This window comes from Wyeomyia smithii, chromosome 3 (genome assembly GCF_029784165.1).
Source record: "Wyeomyia smithii strain HCP4-BCI-WySm-NY-G18 chromosome 3, ASM2978416v1, whole genome shotgun sequence".
Taxonomy (NCBI): domain Eukaryota; kingdom Metazoa; phylum Arthropoda; class Insecta; order Diptera; family Culicidae; genus Wyeomyia; species Wyeomyia smithii.
The window spans coordinates 106,337,282-106,355,200 of record NC_073696.1 but is presented as its reverse complement, the minus strand read 5'-3'; the positions used below and the strand labels follow the sequence as shown (position 1 = coordinate 106,355,200).

The following is a 17,919-nucleotide window of genomic DNA, read 5'->3' as shown; positions in this document are numbered from 1 at the left end:
TTTGCGAATGCTTTCAGAAATAACACTTCACACCAAGACCAAACAATTTCAACGATTCGGAACTCCGGTCGATTAGTTTTTGGAATTGTTTGATAGGGATAACTTGGAATTCAATGATAGGGATAGCTTATTTATTAATTTATTAATTTATTAATTTATTTGTTCATTAACTTATTCATTCCCCGTTTATTATTGTTATCGGTGTTAGGTGTTAGGTTAGTAAAAAAATTGCTGTCAATTTTTTTTCCACTCGGTGTGGGCGAGATTGTAACCTGTGTGGTTACAAGTTTAGCATCGAGTGGAAAATTTACTTAGTTATGTGTAACGCTGCAAGAACGTGTACGCGTAAAAATAACCCTAATTTTGGGTGCCGCTGCGAGAGAGTGTATAAGTTAAAATTACCCACATTTGGACACTCCCGCAGCAGCGTGTACTTGTTATGACAGTTCTCGCCACTTGCGCTGAATATCGTTCACGTAAATTTGTTTAAATTCGTTCGCTTTTTTGTTTGTGAACGATATTGTCGCGTTTAGTAGGGCCGATAATTTTCATTTTATATTTGTGAATTGATGTTCAGGGTTAGATAGGCCGGAATTTCCCTCTAGCTGCGGAAAAGTGGTGTGCTGAGTGCTGATTAATGTCGTTTTCGTTTTTGCGGTGTGGCTACCCCGCGGACTACACTTTGTCCTATCACTGTTTTTTTACATTTTCCGGAGTATCCCGGACTATCCTTTTACTGTCCCGGACAGTCCGCGCAAGAAACAGAGTGCAATTTTGAAGACACCAACACATTCACACGTATGTGTCAAAATCAAAAACAAAATGTGTCAAAATCGGTTTGCTTTGATTATCGTTCTTCGCGTGTCAAACATCATTTTTGTGCGCGTTTTAACTGCTGTTTTTTTGCAGTCTGTGTCCTGTGTGTCTCGCGAAGGTTGTTCCGCGGATACGTGTAAGACCAGCGAAGGTTGTTCCGCTGGCCCGTGAGTGCGAGTGCTACTACAGGTGTTTGCTCGCCGGATAGGGTAAGCTGCGCTATTGGCTACCCCCGGCTAAGTGCCAAGGAGCAGGAAAACACCGCCCCGCCGAGGACCATTGCAGCAGAAGTGATCGAAGGATACTTCGAGCTGCAGGAGCAGCAGAAAGCAGCCCCGGACGGCCACCATCGGCAACTCACCGCAACTGACAGCTAGAGGAACCGGAATAAACGGATGAGTTTTTGTTTATTTTGTTTGTTTTTTTTCCTGTGTTCTAGCAAGAGTCCGAAATCCGATAGAGGTATCTGGCCGCCCTGTAAGGGTTTCGCCGGGGGGTGACAGGGTGACCCCCTGTTACAATACAAAGACTTCAAATTTATGTAAGCCGAGTTGTCAAAAAGTGGGTAATTTATTACAAAATTTGCACTATAGTGTTCGCCATTATAGTGCGTAAAAAGCTGGATACTCGCTCTAATCGTGATTTCAACGATGCCCATACAGTCGTGACGATATCCCAAACTAGTTGTTAAACATGGTTCATGGATATTGATTATGTGCGTGATTGCAGCGATATTCTTATATCTCAAACACCAAAGTCATTCCCATAATATATATGACTTGAAACGTATGTGGCGATTTCACTAATGAAGAATTGAGTTTTTTCTGAAATATTTCAGTTTTGCTCAAAACTGAAATAATTGAACTCTGAAACGGAAAAATATTCTTTTCATTATTAACCCAACATGACGCTCGGTACTGGAGGACCAACGCGCCCTTGCGGTGTTCGAGCGGAAGGTACTGCGTACCATTTTAGGTGGACTGCAGATGGAAAACGGAGTGTGGAGAAGGTGAATGAACCACGAACTGCAGGAGCTGCTTGGGGAGCCATCTATCGTCCACACCGCTAAGATAGGCAGGCTGCGGTGGGCTGGGCATGTTGTAAGGATGTCAGACGACAGCCCGGTAAAGATGGTTCTTGAAACCAATCCGTCAGGGACGAGACGGAGAGGTGCACAGCGGGCAAGGTGGATCGATCAGGTGGAAGACGACCTGCGGACCCTACGCAGACTGCAGGGCTGGCGAGCTGCAGCCATGGACCGAGTGGAATGGAGACGACTCTTACGTACAGCAAAAGCCACACCACGGCTTGGGACTGTTTGAGTGAGTGAGTGACGCTCGGTACTACAATATGTAGAGTGGTTAGAAGACATCGTTCGAGTTAGTAATAGCAGAAAGATAGTTGCAAGCTTGGGGCAAGACACTATTGATATATTGCGAAATATTTCCAATATTCAATATTACACAGTATTTATCGTTGCATTTTTTGGGCATTCCTCTATACAATACAATCTAAAGATTTTTTTGCAATACATTCTAATACATTTTTGAACGAACATGTCAAACGAACACCACCACCACGACGGTTTTTTCCTCAAACGTGTTTTTACATTTTTTCTAGAAATGAGAATTACGCACGTTTGGTGCGGATATTTCGGAAATTATTTATATCATCGTTCTTGTAATAATATTTCTCAAAATAAATAAACCGAAATAACATCGCCAAACAAATGACAGTGTGAGGCCTCTGCCAGGCTGAACGCCAACGCGAGCGATCGGGCGAGGTTTTTGCCGTACGAGCGGAAGCCGACTGTGATGCACGATAAGGAAGCGAGATCAATTGAAAATGCTGACCGTTTCGAAGCCTGCTCATATGTTTTTGTCAATGTAAGTATCTGTTACCACTAGCAAACCAATGGTAGCATCAAAGTAACCGCGTCTGCGGTGACAAGTGGGCAGATGTGAAAAATCTATTTCATTAATGAATTACCTTCCAATCTAACAAGTTCATATTTAATAGAGCTCCTAGAAATAGTTTGTTAGTCTTTTCAATTATCCTGAATGTAATTCGGATGTAACAATTTGGCGACGAGAATATAAGAACCCAACCTATACCTCCTTGGAACCTGCAAGATCGAAATAATGTCATCTGGCGAAGACGAAACTTCAAGCGGTGCTGAAAATCAAGGCATTCTTAAGCTTATTCTCAAGCAGAACAAACAGATGGCGGAACAAAATGCTCGTCTCATGGCCATGATGGAACGTTTCAACAATCAAAAAGCACCGGCCCGGCCATCGAGCAGCCCCGAATTCATCATCGAATCGTTGGCGTCCAATATCCGTGAGTTTTGTTACGACCCCGAGAATGGCAATGTGTTCGACCGATGGTTCCAGAAATATGAAGACCTTTACATCAAGGATGGTGCAAAGCTGGACGATGCAGCTAAGGTCCGTCTCCTACTACGAAGCCTCAGTGTGACCGTGCACGATAAGTACGTAAATTTCGTTTTGCCGACGCATCCCCGGGATTTTTCTTTCGAGGATACCGTGAAAAAATTGAAGCAGCTGTTTGGAATGAGGACTACCTTGTTCAGCAAACGGTACCAGTGCTTCCAACTTTCAAAATGCACTGAGGAGGACTACGTAACGTATGCAGCGGCAGTGAACAAGCGATGTGAGGATTTCGAGTTGAACCGTATCACATCCGATCAATTCAAGTCTCTCATCTTCATCTGTAGGCTGCGTTCACCTAAAGAAGCTGACGTTCGAACCAGACTACTGGCCAAGCTAGAATCCGAAGGAGAAGGTGAATGCAAATTGAAAACACTAATCAACGAATGTCAACGTGTTCAGAATTTAAAACATGACACTGCCTTGGTAGAACAGAAATCATCGATAAATGCATCAGTCTGTGCAATCAAACAGAAAAAGCAAGTCTCGAATCCAACTGTTCCACAGTCAAAGGATAACAAGCTGTCAAGCGTTCCGAAGACACCATGCTGGCAGTGCGGTGGCATGCACTACGTTCGTGAATGTCCTTTTGCGAATCATACATGTAAATCCTGCAACAACATAGGGCACAAGGAAGGTTATTGCAACTGCAACTCTGTGAAGCCCAACGTTGGAGGAACCAAAAATAAAAAAAGAAGTCCACAGTGAACGGCGTTTTTGCAGTAAATCAGGTGAGCAGTGACCGCAGGAAGTTTCTGAATGTCATAATCGGCGGAGTAAAGATTCGGCTGCAGTTCGACACAGCATCCGACATAACCGTCATTTCAAGACAGACATGGGAAAACCTCGGATCACCGAAGCTGCAACCAACCACCAATCAGGCAAAAACAGCGTCTGGCAAACCCTTGCATCTCATTGCAGAACTAAGCTGCCCCATCACTCTGGGAAAAATCATCAAAAATGGCACCTGCTATGTAACCACACATCCAAATCTCAATTTGTTCGGTCTCGACTGGATTGAACTTTTCGAGCTGTGGTCACATCCTCTTTCGGCGATCTGCAATCATGTACGTTCCATCTCCATTCAACCTCCGATTGAACAGTACAAGGCGGCGTTTCCGAACGTATTCAAGGAATCGCTCGGACTTTGCAAGAAAACGAGAGTCAAGCTGTTTCTTAAACAAGACGCACGCCCCGTGTTCAAGCCGAAGCGTCCAGTTCCATTCACATCTGTAGTGAAAGTTGATGCCGAGATCGATCGTCTGGAGTGACTAGGACTCATCACACCGGTGAATTTTTCTCAGTAGGCCGCTCCAATCGTTACTGTGAAAAAGCCAAACGGAAAAGTACGCATCTGCGCCGACTACTCCACTGGACTGAACGCTGCTCTGGAGCCAAACAATTACCCGTTACCGGTTCCGGATGATATTTTCACCAAGCTCAACGGTTGCAAGTTTTTCAGCATCATCGACTTGTCGGATGCGTACCTTCAAGTTGAAGTAGATGACGAGTCGAAGCAGCTGTTAACAATCAACACCCATCGAGGACTTTACCGCTTCAACAGATTGCACCAGGTGTAAAGTCTGCCCCTGGAGCTTTCCAACAGCTGATGAACGGCATGATAGCTGACCTCGATGGCGTTGAATCATTCCTGGATGATATTATTGTATACAGCAGAACTGAGTTGGAGCATCATCGACGTCTTACGGCACTTTTCAAGAGACTAGAAGAGTACGGGTTCCATCTTCGGAAAGAGAAATGCAGCATTCTTCAACGGCAAATCAAATATCTGGGGCACATCGTCGACGCCAATGGCTTGCGCCCAGATCCAGCAAAAGTTGAAGCAATTTCCAAGATGCCTGCACCAATCGATGTCACCAGCCTTCGTTCTTTTCTGGGCGCTGTAAACTTTTACTCAAAGTTTGTTCGGCAAATGCATCAGCTTCGACATCCATTAGATGCACTCTTAAAGAAGGACGTCCGTTTCCATTGGTCCTCAACATGTCAACTGTCGTTTGAAAAAATCAAGCAAATGCTACAATCAGACTTGCTGCTCACGCACTATGACCCAAATCTGGAAATCATCATCGCGGCAGACGCATCAAAGACTGGTATTGGTGTAGTCGCATTACATCGGTTTCCTGATGGTTCCATGAAAGCAATCGCACATGCATCTCGTTCGTTGACTCAAGCTGAAGTTGGATATAGCCAAGTGAAAAAGGAAGGTTTGGCGCTGGTGTTTGGAGTCACAAAGTTCCACCGCATGATCCCCGGCCGGAAATTCACGCTGCAAACCGACAACCAACCCTTGATGCGAATCTTTGGTTCGAAAGAGGGTATTCCGCCGCATACAGCAAACCGCTTGCAACGGTGGGCGCTAACTCTCCTGTGCTACGACTTCGAAATCGAATACATCTCCACCACCCAGTTTGGTTATGCGGATGTACTATCACGCTTGATCGACAGTCATACGAAATCGGATGAAGATTTCATCATCGCTACTATCCAGTTAGAGGAAGACGTTGAAGTTTCACTGAATGAAGCTGTCAGTTCGTTACCAGTCACATTCAACATGATTCGGAAAGCTACACTGAAATGCCCGTTCCTACAGCTAGTGATTCAGTACAACCAGAAAGGTTGGCCTTCCTCCGCAAGCAGCATCGAAGACGATTCAGTACGTCAATTCTATCCTTACCGTGAATCTGTTGCTGTTGTGAAAGGCTGTTTAATGATGTCGGATCGGTTAGTAATTCCGTCTAACTTTCGCCAACGAATTCTGAAGCAACTCCATCGAGGTCATCCCGGAATCTAGAGGATGAAAGCTATCGCTCGCAGTTATGTTTTCTGGCCAAAAATCGACCACGCCATCGAAATTTTTTTCAAGAAATGCAACAACTGTGCCACCCACTCGAAACACCAACAAAGGTTCCACTGCAATCATGGCCGCAACCAACCAAACCATGGGAACGAATTCATATTGATTTCGCTGGGCCGGTTTTCGACCAATATTTCTTGGTAGTTGTCGATGCGCATTCAAAATGGCCGGAAGTAAAGATCGTACAATCTCCAACCACACCAGCAGTTACTGAATTCCTGGATGAGCTGTTTTCACGATTTGGAGATCCAGAAACTGTAGTATCAGACAACGGTTCGTAGTTTACCTCGGATCACTTTGCGGCATTCTGCAAGGAGCATGAAATCCAGCATTTACGAACAGCGCCGTATCACCCACAATCGAACGGCCAAGCAAAGAGGTTCGTCGATACGCTGAAACGTTCGCTGATGAAAATTAATGAGGGGGAGAAGATTGCCAAGACGCTACAAGTATTCCTTCAGACGTACCGTTCAACACCAAGCCGTACACTACAAGGAAAATCGCCAACAGAACTGATGCTGGGTCGGAAGATGCGGACAATCCTCAGCCTACTTAAACCCACACAACGCCAGCCAGCCACCGTGAACCAGAAACAGAATGAGCAATTCAACAGAAAACATGGCACAGTTTCCCGTTCGTTTCAAACTGGAGACAAAGTCTATGCCAAGGTATACACTGCCAATAAGTGGATCTGGTCAGCAGGAGAAGTTATCGAAGCTATTGGTAACGTCAACTACAACGTGTTGCTGAAAGTTCAGCATAAAAGGCGTAAGCTTATTCGATCGCATGCAAACCAGCTCAAGCACCGTGAAGCAGATGGCACTAGCAAACCAATGGTAGCATCAAAGTAACCGCGTCTGCGGTGACAAGTGGGCAGATGTGAAAAATCTATTTCATTCCTGAATTACCTTCCAATCTAACAAGTTCATATTTAATAAAGCTCCTAGAAATAGTTTGTTAGTCTTTTCAATTATCCTGAATGTAATTCGGATGTAACAGTATCCCGCATGATCAATAACCATAAACGGATGATTATCCATATGGTTTATCGATAACCCATGTAATCGGGACTATATCCCGAACTAGTTGTTAACCACGTTTTATGGTTATTAATTATGCGGGATGCGTGATGACAAAAGCAAAAATATTTTCTTCCTTGTTTTTCGCATGAAGACATTGAAAAATATGTGAAGACATTTGCAATTTGCAGAGATGGTGACCTTGTTGCTCAGCATCTTCCGGTTCGACGGTAAATTTTAAGCCTCCGGGCAATTTTCGCCTGGAATCTCGGGTGGGAACACATGTGACAATATTTTGTTGCGGAACGTTAAGACATTTGAAAAATTTACCTGGCATCCCTGCTGCGAACCTTGATTGCCCGCGTGACTTTCGCTTTTCAGATCAGGGTTGCCAATGTTCCAGTTTAAACTGGATTCCTCCAGTTTTTTTCAAGTGGTCCAGTCAAACAGTTTATTCCCAAAATCTTCCAGTTTTTTCAGATATTTGCCAGTTTCATCCAGTTTTTTATTCACTCTAGCTCCGATTGGTTCTCGGAAATATTTTTAAAACGGAAATTTTGTAGATTGATAAATTATTACGACAATTCTTAACATAGGGTGGGGAAAAAAATTTTCAAAATAAGATTCCCTGATTTTTCCTGAAATTTAACATCAATTTCTCTGATATTTTTCAGCATTCGGCACAAAAAAGTACAACGCAAATCCGAAATCACAGTGAATAAAGTATTCAATCGGATATGAAACCCAACAGTAGATGTCCCGTATTAACCTTTTGCGCTGAAAAAATCAGTTTTTGCACTAAAGAGCCGCTTAAAAAATCGCTTTTTGGTTTGAAAAATTTTCCCTGAATATTTGTTAGTTCCCTGACCGAAAAATGAATTCCCTGATATTCCTTGATTTTTAAGGTTTTTCCAGGTTTTCGACACCCTGTAACAGCATTTTCAGTATACCATCTTCTCGCATGAAACACTGTCAAATGGTTGAGATAAAACCAAACAAATAGATTTTACCAGACCATGAAAAAAATGTCCTATTTATTTTCTGTTGCGTAGCAGTTAAAAAATGTTAGAGGACTTAAATACCAAAAAAAAGCGAAGTCAGAAATAATTGAAATTTAAACTTCACTTACGTAACGGAAGGAAATGTTGCGTTAATACTTTTGTTAAATATAAAAGTAAATGGAAAAGCTGTATATCTTAATTTTGAGATAGATTGATTGCGTAATTTTGAATTTTGCTGCTGTTCGAGGAAATTTTTCAGTCCATAATTTTAACAAAATGTAAGCCCAAAATAAAACAGTTCTGATTAAAATGAGTAATTTTTTGCGAAGAGTTATCGCTTTAGTTGCTGTATCCAAAACTGACATTGGATTCAATCCCCGTAACAGAAAAGCTCTTTCACAATCTTTATTTTCCTTTTTTCTAAATTTAGTTGGGATCCAGTTTTTTCCAGTTTTTTCTTTTGCCTTTTCTGCTTTTCCAGGTAAATCGAAAATTTTATTGGCAACTCTGCTTCAGATGATTCACTTCAATTTCTGAAGCAAAATACCCGCCTGACAGCGTGCGCTGTTTACATTTTTTGTAAATTGTCAAGACAAAACACGCGACTTTCGTTTTAATTTGTTCACTGCGTTCACTGTAGAAATCAACGTTATTGTCGTCGAGATACTTGGGAAAAATAAAAATTTACCAACATAGATTGAATATATAAATCAATTTTGTTCTTGGAGTATTTAAAATTCTTGTAAATATGACTAAAATGGTCAGTAAAGTTAAGGCCAATAAAAAAGGGCTGAAAGGGTTACTCAAAAAGTTTCATGAGCAGACTAAGAATCCAGAATGTTTCTTAAGGTAAAGTGAATGTTTTATTCTGTATTGTTCTTGAGATTCTAACCTATTTTAAAAAAATATTTTTTCATAGCGCACAACCTAAACATACGGAGAATATAAAAGAATTATTGAAATCTCTGTACGATTATGGACAAAAATTAAACGATGAAGAAACTCCTCTTAAGCCTTATCTTGAAGAGTTAGTTGTAGATGAAATGGATGATGAACAGATTTGGCAACAATTAGAGTTAAAAAATGAGCAATTACTCAGTGAAGATTTGTCTAAAACCTCCCAAGTTCTATCATTTAGTTCTAAGCGGATAAAGCTTGCATTCAAGAAAAACGACAAGGATAGTCAACGATCTGAGGAAAAGAATAACGAAAATGACACGGAGGACTTGGAAAAAGAAACTGCAAATATTCAACGAACAAGCAAAAAGAAACTGTCCACAACGAAAGAAAAAAGAATCGTGAAACGATCCGTAGTGGATGACGAATTTTTCCGATTGGAGGACATGGCCCGCTTTTTAGATGAAGAAGATAAACGAGAAACCAGAAGGCAAGCTGGAAAGCCGGAACAGAATCCATTGATCGAAATTGATTATTTCGATGAACATGCAGGAGAGGTAAGTGCTAAAAAAATTCAAACCAGTTTAATGTTACCCTATTTTTATAATCTCATTGAAGGATGACAACGATAATGAAGAAGGCATAAAATATTCAGACTTTTTCGATGATAACGATGAAAATGACAGCGATGAACATTCAGGTGAAGGTGAGAACAACGAAGACGAACCAAGTAGTTCTGAAAACGATAATACGAAAAGCCAGCCGGATTCAGAAGATTCCGCAGATGAAGTAGAACGTAATCGAAGACTACGTTATGAGTTGTATGCGCACTCTGGAGAATTTATAGAAAAGAAAGAAAGAAAACGTGACCCAAGTCCCCAGATAGAAAACAGCGATTCCGAATCAGAAAGCAAAAGAAACAATCTAGAAGATAATCAACCCAAGTCGTCTTTTGAACTAAGACAAGAAAAGCTACAGCAAAGAATTCAAAAAATGGAAGATCAGATGCTGCAAGAAAAGCCCTGGCAGCTTAAAGGAGAAATATCCGCCGATACACGACCTCAAAATTCTCTCTTAGAAGAACTTCTAGAATTCGAATCAACTACTAGGCCGGCCCCTGCTATCACAGAAGAAACTACAATGCGACTGGAAGATATTATCAAACAACGTATACGAAACAAAGCATTTGATGATGTAGAGCGAAAAGTCCGTCCACCAGAAAACCCTCGAGAATATCGTAAACAGTTAGTATTGGATGCTGAAAAAAGCAAACAATCGTTGGCAGAAATCTATGAACAAGATTATCTAAAGCAGTTGGAGAAGGCTAATCCGAACTCGGGTAAGACATTTTTTGTTTTCATATGTTATCAGCATACTTGTTTTTTTGTACGAGTTACCCTAATTCAAAATTATTGTGAGATGAATTTATATGCGTTATGTTATGTTGGTGAAAGACGTAACTTTTCAGCGATTGCCACACGTCAAGTACAGAATGATATGTGGTTCAACATTTTTCAGATCTAGTTGAAGAGGAGGAACCGAAGGAGCACAAACAAATCCGTTCTATGATGAAAACACTGATCGCGCAGTTAGATGCCCTTTCCAACTTCCATTACACACCTCGGCCAGCCGTACCAGAGTTGAAGATCATTACTAATACACCGGCAATCAACATGGAGGAAGTGGCACCGGTCGCAACGTCGGATGCTGCACTTCTTGCTCCAGAAGAGGTTCATAACCGACCTAAAGGTGACGTGATGAGCAAGGATGAGCGTAGCAAAGCCGACAAGAATCGCGAACGCCGGCTGAAGAAGCGGTTCCAGCGAGATAAATTTGCAAAGCAAGCGGAAAAGGAGCGCCGCTTATTAGAGAAAGGTGCGCCTATAAAAGCGAAGGCTACGCAGGAGAAACTACTCAAAAAGGTTACAAAAGCAAAAAATGTAGTCGCGTTGAAAGAAACAAAAGGGGTTTCCAAGTCGTCGGCAGCGTTCTTTTCGCAGTTGCAGGATGCAGTTAGCACGCAAGTAAAACGAAAACTTAACCCAGATCTAAACCAAAGTAAGAAAACTGTTTCAACGCTACAGGCTACGCATATTAAATTATAGATTGGTCTTAGCACAAAGTATATCAATTGCAAATCGACATTTCTATTTTTATTTGTCCGCAAGTACCATATTTGAAATTACTGATTTACGCTATTTAAATATCCGCTTTCATCTGTGTATCCGATAGTAGAATCTTCTCTCCCGGTTTGAAAGCTGGCATTCCCAAGTAAGGACATGACGCGCAACGGAACGCGTCGCCCAGGTAGCACTTTAAATTATAGAAAAAAAACTACAATCAAATTTACAATAGCTTGATTTGTAATACTTACACTTCCGCAAGATGACTTTATACCAGTATTCTGAACAATAGATTTTTTTGTTTCGGCCTCTAACTCTTCTGCTAAACCACAAGAACAGTCTTTACAAGCTTTGCGCTTTCCAGTTGTTTCACAAACTTTAAAGGAACAATATTGTTTCCGAAGTATGCTCACATATTTGAAAATATTCACGGACACTCACCTCTTAGCGATTCTGCCGTCGGTTTAATTTTGTCCTCGTCATCCAGCAGCTCATCGGCATCGATTTGTTCATCTTCGTCATCAACATTTAGCTTCCAAACAGCAGCAACTTTTTCTTTGTTCGAACCAAAAGATAGCTTAGCAGCGGATCCTATTTCATAGTTTGGTTTCTCAGCAACGACCACTGAAAAATTATTTTTCCTCATATCAATGCATTACGTGACTAGATAAGCAATACAAACTGTGGGTTTCTAATGGAGTGATATTGATGAACCCAGATAACAGTAAATCGGAGCAAGCTGTCTCAGCCTGGATTGAGTCATCTTTGAAAACTACTTTTCCTTTTGGTTTGACCAATTTTAGCAAATGTGAAATAAGATCTGTGTTTCCAGTTGATACGTTTGCGAGAATAACATCAAACTGTGAATTGCCGTAATTAGCTAAAGTAAAAAAAAAAATCCAAAATTGATATGAATTTTATTGTTATAGATGATTGAAACTACGTACCGAGAAAAACACGATCAGTATTTTCAACATTAATCTTCACATTGGGAATGGCTTTTAGCTGATTCACTTCCTGTTCTATTTCGCTATTGACTGTTCCTCCCCATATGTAAAGAATTGTATTGTTCTCTTGGACGAAATTCATTATTGCTTTCGTGATACCAGTTTCAAATGAATAAAACGTTTTAGAAATTTTGTTTTTCGAAACATTCAGTATAACCAAAAACAAAAATATGACTTTTATAATGCAGGGTTGTGTTACAGGGTAGTATCGGTAGTAGAGATGCAATGAGTGTATACAGGTGAGGAAGAAGAAGACATTTTTGCATTAGTAGCGAAAATTGGGTAAAAAAAGTTGTGACGTTCAATGTTATTCAGTTTTGTTTAATGAAGCAGCATTTTGAGCTTAAAACTTTCAAAAGTTGTAAAAAATTTACAGAACATAAAGTTTTTCCTACAATGTTTTTGAAGTTCTGCGTCACCACTGTTAACAAAAAAGAAACCCTTTAAATCTGAGACTTAAACCATCTCCGTACCTTTCTATTTTCCATTACAACAGATGCGCTAACCAGCGATGCCAGGCTGGAAGACAGTTCTTCAAATTGAAGACATTTACCCTGCGAAAAAAACATCCTTGTTTCTGAAGGCAAATGGAAAACATTGGAAAATATGTGATTACGACACGCATGTTGAAGAGGTTTATTTATTTGCTTGATAATTTTGCGGTAATTCCAGCCTTCGGTCGGTTTTTACGAGTCGTCTCGGTTTGGAAGACATGTGAAGACATTTTTCTCGGAACGTGAAGACATTTGAAAAAATGACCTGGCTTTCCTGGCGCTAACGCTTCGCTGAATTTGAGAAAACTGTATATATTAGAGAAATGATATGGCACTCACCGTTGAGGCAACTGTCAACATCAAAACGGGTGAGCTGTACGATTTTGCATTGCCGTTATTCGTTTTGGTGTGGCAGTTGCCTCAATTCGCGTTGACGGTGTTGCTGATATTTCTAGACATGCGAAAAAGAAGGAAGGAAATATTTTTGCTTTTGTCATCACGCACATTTTAACAACTACATATGAGTGTTCACGTAGGTGCGAACAGCCTTCAAAATCTCTTTCAACGCGAATAACCCGAATATAAAGTTTTCTCTGCGCTGAATACATCTCCCCTGAGCTCGTTACGTAATATACGAATGTTCCCTTATAGCCAAACTCATAGCGAATTTTTTTATTCCACCAGCTCACCTCGTTTTGACCTGGAAGCGCACTAACTGCTGTCAAAACCCTTCTTTATTCGCTTGATTTTGACCCAGTTTTGACCTGCCGTGCTGCTCGAAGCGCACTGTAAAATTTGTCAGCTTCAACCCACCACCGCACGTGCTAATAGCGAATTTCTTTATTCCACGGGGTTAGTGCCAACTTTCGGGTGGAATTAAAAAACGATCTCGATCTACGATCTAAAGCCTTGCGTTGGTGTGCGTGAGACCATGTGCAATGTAAACATAAATAAGGCAAACCACGAGACAGTTGCGATCAGCTGATTTCAGTCTGTTTTCAACTTATGACAGCTTTACGTATAGACCATCGCACGGTGACGTCACGCACCTGAGTTTGACAGCTACTGGTAACTTTGTTTACCTTCGGGTGCTACAGTTTTGTTCTTAATTACAGTACATCATTTCAATTGTGATCAAAATGACCTTTAAATGTTGTGCTTGAGGTGCCAGTACACTATTAACAATTAAAAATTGAGCAGCATTCCCACTACGCGCGCGATTGATCCATTAGAAAAAAGCAAAAATTCAAAAACGTAAACAAAGTTACCACTAACTATCAGAAAAGTGAGGTTAAAGAGAATCGGTGAGATAGTCTATATTCGATCGGTCGCAACTTGGATGCAACTCGGATCCAGAAGCGTGAAAAACAAATGTTATCCGGTCGGTAGCTTTTGTATTGCGGATGTCACTCCTAAATACAACAATAACAAATCATTTTTGATATTATTGCCGACATTAAAAGATTTCTGTTTTGATCGTGTTTTAATTTGCAGCTTGAAAAACAGCAACAATAATAAAAGTACAAGCATTGATAGGCCACCCGTGGACTGCCTTATGCTGTCAAAATACTTTTTTCCATCCCGCCATCTCTGCTGCATCCCGCCAATACCTTTGCTGCAGCAATTATGCGTTCCATGATTTCACAGCACAGACGACAGCACATTTTTCTTTTGTTTTCAGCATCACGGCATCACCCGCGTGTTTTGACCGTTTTGACAGATACGATGTAATAGTATTGGTGAACCCACTCGCAAAACTGACAAAAATCACAGTGCGAACCTGTCTGTTTTGCAGGCGCCTCCAGGTCAAAACTGGGTCAACATCGAGCGAATAAAAAAGGATTTTGACGATTTTGACAGCAGTTAGTGCGCTTCCAGGTCCAAACGAGGTGAGCTGGTGGAATAAAGAAATTAGCTAAGTTTGTGAACAATTATCTGGCATCTCTTTCTTACTTGCGTCTTAAATGGCGATGACGTTTCATTATTCCTCGGCAGTTTTGCTCACACACAGTGGAATAAAGAAATTCGCTATCAGAATTTGCTGAAACTTGACATTGCCGTCACCGTTGTCATCGTTGTCATAATCAGGGATACCACATGTACAGATTAATCTGTATTTTACAGATTTTTGGCCGAAGTAACGATACAGAATCTGTATAAACAGATATACAGATTTTTGTCGAAGAGTACAGATTTACAGATTTTTCGAAATTGACATTAATTTTTAAAAACAATCCAAATTTTATTTCATTAAATATTAAGCAAATTGAACATATTTTCAACTCCTCACACGTTTCAAGCTAAAAATTTTGTTTATGTACCATAAAAACTTAAAAAATACAAAGTTCTTTATGTTTGAACAATACAGATTTTTTTACAGATATTTTTGTTCCAGATACAGATGCTCAGATTTTTTCAAGGGAAAACACAGATTTAAATGTGGCAACCCTGGTCATAATACGGGCACGCCACTTCGAAGTATTTTTCTTCTGCGAGATCGATATCAAAACACTAAAACTCAAGGTGGCTGTTCTTTTAACTGATTTTGCGGCTTGATATTCCCAAAAAATGTTAGTCCTGTAATCATAATAATGCATTGCGTCGTGGTGAATAGCCACATGTGGTGCGAGTGGGCCCGGCGTATGACCTTTCGCAGTCCGCGGTCCCAGCCGACGCTGCAAGGACACCTACGAACCGTCCGATTGGTAAGTGATTACACAACAACTTTCAACAATTGAGATTTTGTTGAAGCTTTTATACTATAGAAATTTGAATAATATTTAGTACATTTTATCTAGAGCTATGTGTGTAATTGTTTATATAACACGGTGTCTTAATTATTTCATTTAGTATATGAGCAAAGCGTCCATAAACCGCTTTAGTTCTTCTACGTCCAATCCCACATCTAACGATGAAAGAGGAAGTCCAAGAAAAGCACCACAGGCAGTTCCCGTTACGATACAATTGGCGGATCCGAAAGCCTTAATTGAAGAAATTAGTCAATCTGTTCATTTAGTAAAAGATACGGTTACAGCAACAAAGAGGAAGGAAACTGATGTTGAAGTCGGTACCTCTGTACCCAATTTCAGTCGTTTGATGTATCATTACTTGATGCTATCAAAGTTTCGGTTAACTTGTAAGTTATGTAAAATAAAACAATCTACGTTTCTAATCTTTTCTAATATTTTTAGCTCTGGTGGTAATGACAACAATGGCTGGCTACGCTATGGCACCAGCATCATTCGAACTGTCAACATTTCTGTTGTGTTCGTTAGGAACGACTCTTGTTTCCGGTGCGGCAAACTCCATTAATCAAGTTATCGAAACCTCGTTTGATGCACAAATGGCACGTACAAAAAACCGAGTTCTAGTCAAGGGTCACTTATCGTATGTGTAAATGGAAATACGTTTTAGAACATACGTTGAATAGAAATTTTCTTCCAGGCGTTTACATGCAGTTGGTTTTGCACTAGGTGCCAGTACTGTCGGAATCGGAATGCTACATTTTGGTGTAAATGACCTAACGGCTGTTTTAGGTGCAGCCAATTTAATTCTTTACACGAGCATCTACACCCCGATGAAGCGATACAGCATACTGAATACCTGGGTTGGATCGATCGTTGGTGCCATTCCACCATTGATGGGTTGGGCAGCTTGCACTGGAGATATTGGAGCAGGAGCATGGATACTCGCCGGTTTATTGTATTGTTGGCAATTTCCTCACTTCAACGCTCTTTCCTGGAACATTAGACCGGAGTATTTGAAAGCGGGCTACAAAATGATGGCCAACTCTCATCCACGGCTGTGTACTCTAGTTTCACTGCGGCACACCGGTTACATCACGGCTCTTTCTCTTTTGGCACCAGCATTAGATGTAACGAATGTCTGGTTTGCAATTGAAAGCCTGCCATTGAACGCTTACTTTGGCTATCTTGCCTGGGAGTTCCACCAGAAGGCTGATAGCAAAAGCTCACGGAAGCTTTTCCGTTTTTCTTTACTACACTTGCCGCTACTGATGGCTTTGTTCCTGCTCAATAAAAAATACTGGGTCTTCTCCCAAGAAAAACCGAATGAAGACAACACGCCTATCGCTGTGATGGAGGATGAGGAAAAGGAGCCTTTCAGATCGCAGAAACAAGAGAAGAAAGTGGACGTTTATCTAGTACCAAATACTGTTGCTGAAGTGGGGAACCTGAGCTGCACCCAAAGTAAGATTAAAGCTATCGAGGATAATTTGCTAACAAATGTTGCTGTAGCTTTACCTACGACGGTTTCCGGAAAACAAAACCTGTAGTAATCATTTAGAAAATCCTACCCCACACCAAAATGTACATTGAGACGCTACAAATATATGAAACGATCCTTGTTATCATAACTGCTTCCTTGATTTAATTCGTTAGAAAATTTCCATACCTTCAACAAAATAGAAATTTTATCGGATTTTTTCCGCTTTTTATGACTCGCCCATGGATTGCAAATGGGACGAGATGCTCGTCGAAGCTTTCCAATGATGGTTTCAAATTTGAAACTGGTGGTTGCGAACTTGCTCAAAACCATGTTTTCCTAATACAATAATCCTAATACAAGATGGTGGCGAGATCCAGGCTGGCAATTTTTTCTGCTTCAAGTGAAAGTTTTATCACTCCTCTTAAAAACGACATGCTGGTTGTAGGGGATTCAATTACAAATTCAAGAGAAATAGATCAATAAAAAAATCAAGAATTGCTCAAAATACAACTTATACAAAAACCATTCGACCCCTTGGTGTCCGAGGGGTTCATCAATATGAACTAAGCAAAGTGGTTTTCTTATTTTCTCATCAATTCAAAGACCTCGTGTCCGCAGAGTTGGGCGGTTTCAGCGAGAATTGCTCAACTAATTATAACAACCGCACAGTTAGAGAGTTAACTTCTTGCATGCCATCTGTTAGAATACAAGAAGCTAACAATGAATCTTCTCTATAGACGCCACGATTCAGTCACATCTGCATAAGTGTCTGTGAGTATGTACACTAAGGTCGCTTTTTACGCGTTTTTTTACGCGGATTCCGGAATTTACGCGATATTTTTTTTTGCGCGGATTTCGGTTTTCCTTCACTCGGAATGCAGAATTAACGCTGGTTTTTTTACGCGAATTCCGGTATTTCACTTCACGGTGAGAACGAAGTGAAAAAATCTCACAAGTGAGAAAATCTCAAATCAAATGGGAATTACTTTCACCGTGCCTATTACGGTTGT

The 17,919-nt window shown here is 40.8% G+C and overlaps 4 protein-coding genes and 1 pseudogene across 4 annotated transcripts; 4 read left to right on the top strand and 1 right to left on the bottom strand.

Annotated features, from left to right (window-relative positions):
* Nucleotides 1-2,957: 2,957 nt before the first annotated feature.
* Nucleotides 2,958-7,856, top strand: LOC129728476 (uncharacterized protein K02A2.6-like; annotated as a pseudogene).
* On the top strand, nt 6,153-6,992 carry LOC129728475 (uncharacterized protein K02A2.6-like). Its single transcript, XM_055686923.1, has 2 exons — nt 6,153-6,414; nt 6,484-6,992. The coding sequence occupies exons 1-2, from the start codon at nt 6,153-6,155 to the stop codon at nt 6,990-6,992; spliced, it is 771 nt and encodes a 256-aa protein (XP_055542898.1).
* Nucleotides 7,857-8,704: 848 nt separating the features above from the next.
* On the top strand, nt 8,705-11,200 carry LOC129730728 (U3 small nucleolar ribonucleoprotein protein MPP10). The gene is made up of 4 exons (XM_055690282.1): nt 8,705-9,010; nt 9,081-9,615; nt 9,677-10,397; nt 10,577-11,200. Exons 1-4 carry the CDS (start codon nt 8,910-8,912, stop codon nt 11,161-11,163), a joined length of 1,944 nt encoding a protein of 647 aa, XP_055546257.1. The 5' UTR covers nt 8,705-8,909; the 3' UTR covers nt 11,164-11,200.
* LOC129730730 (anamorsin homolog) lies at nt 11,186-12,382 on the bottom strand. The gene is made up of 5 exons (XM_055690284.1): nt 12,129-12,382; nt 11,864-12,061; nt 11,623-11,805; nt 11,433-11,557; nt 11,186-11,371 (listed from the first exon to the last, which is right to left on the bottom strand). The coding sequence occupies exons 1-5, from the start codon at nt 12,268-12,270 to the stop codon at nt 11,258-11,260; spliced, it is 762 nt and encodes a 253-aa protein (XP_055546259.1). The 5' UTR covers nt 12,271-12,382; the 3' UTR covers nt 11,186-11,257.
* A 2,749-nt stretch (nt 12,383-15,131) lies between these two features.
* Nucleotides 15,132-17,057, top strand: LOC129730729 (protoheme IX farnesyltransferase, mitochondrial). Its single transcript, XM_055690283.1, has 4 exons — nt 15,132-15,387; nt 15,533-15,818; nt 15,874-16,069; nt 16,127-17,057. Exons 1-4 carry the CDS (start codon nt 15,274-15,276, stop codon nt 16,974-16,976), a joined length of 1,446 nt encoding a protein of 481 aa, XP_055546258.1. The 5' UTR covers nt 15,132-15,273; the 3' UTR covers nt 16,977-17,057.
* The last annotated feature ends 862 nt before the right edge of the window (nt 17,058-17,919 follow it).

What these genes read in the sequence shown, in the direction of transcription:
- LOC129730728 (XM_055690282.1), top strand. Translation starts at nt 8,910, where the DNA reads ATGACTAAAATGGTCAGTAAAGTTAAGGCCAATAAAAAAGGGCTGAAA. An exon ending in AATCCAGAATGTTTCTTAAG is followed by an intron (nt 9,011 to 9,080) that starts GTAAAGTGAATG and finishes ATTTTTTCATAG; the next exon opens with CGCACAACCTAAACATACGG. An exon ending in GAAGGCTAATCCGAACTCGG is followed by an intron (nt 10,398 to 10,576) that starts GTAAGACATTTT and finishes AACATTTTTCAG; the next exon opens with ATCTAGTTGAAGAGGAGGAA.
- LOC129730729 (XM_055690283.1), top strand. Translation starts at nt 15,274, where the DNA reads ATGCATTGCGTCGTGGTGAATAGCCACATGTGGTGCGAGTGGGCCCGG. An exon ending in ATCAAAGTTTCGGTTAACTT is followed by an intron (nt 15,819 to 15,873) that starts GTAAGTTATGTA and finishes TAATATTTTTAG; the next exon opens with CTCTGGTGGTAATGACAACA. An exon ending in CTAGTCAAGGGTCACTTATC is followed by an intron (nt 16,070 to 16,126) that starts GTATGTGTAAAT and finishes ATTTTCTTCCAG; the next exon opens with GCGTTTACATGCAGTTGGTT.
- LOC129728475 (XM_055686923.1), top strand. Translation starts at nt 6,153, where the DNA reads ATGCAACAACTGTGCCACCCACTCGAAACACCAACAAAGGTTCCACTG. An exon ending in AACTGTAGTATCAGACAACG is followed by an intron (nt 6,415 to 6,483) that starts GTTCGTAGTTTA and finishes ATTTACGAACAG; the next exon opens with CGCCGTATCACCCACAATCG.
- LOC129730730 (XM_055690284.1), bottom strand. Translation starts at nt 12,270, where the DNA reads ATGAATTTCGTCCAAGAGAACAATACAATTCTTTACATATGGGGAGGA. An exon ending in TACTGATCGTGTTTTTCTCG is followed by an intron (nt 12,062 to 12,128) that starts GTACGTAGTTTC and finishes TTTTTACTTTAG; the next exon opens with CTAATTACGGCAATTCACAG. An exon ending in GACGGCAGAATCGCTAAGAG is followed by an intron (nt 11,558 to 11,622) that starts GTGAGTGTCCGT and finishes GTTCCTTTAAAG; the next exon opens with TTTGTGAAACAACTGGAAAG.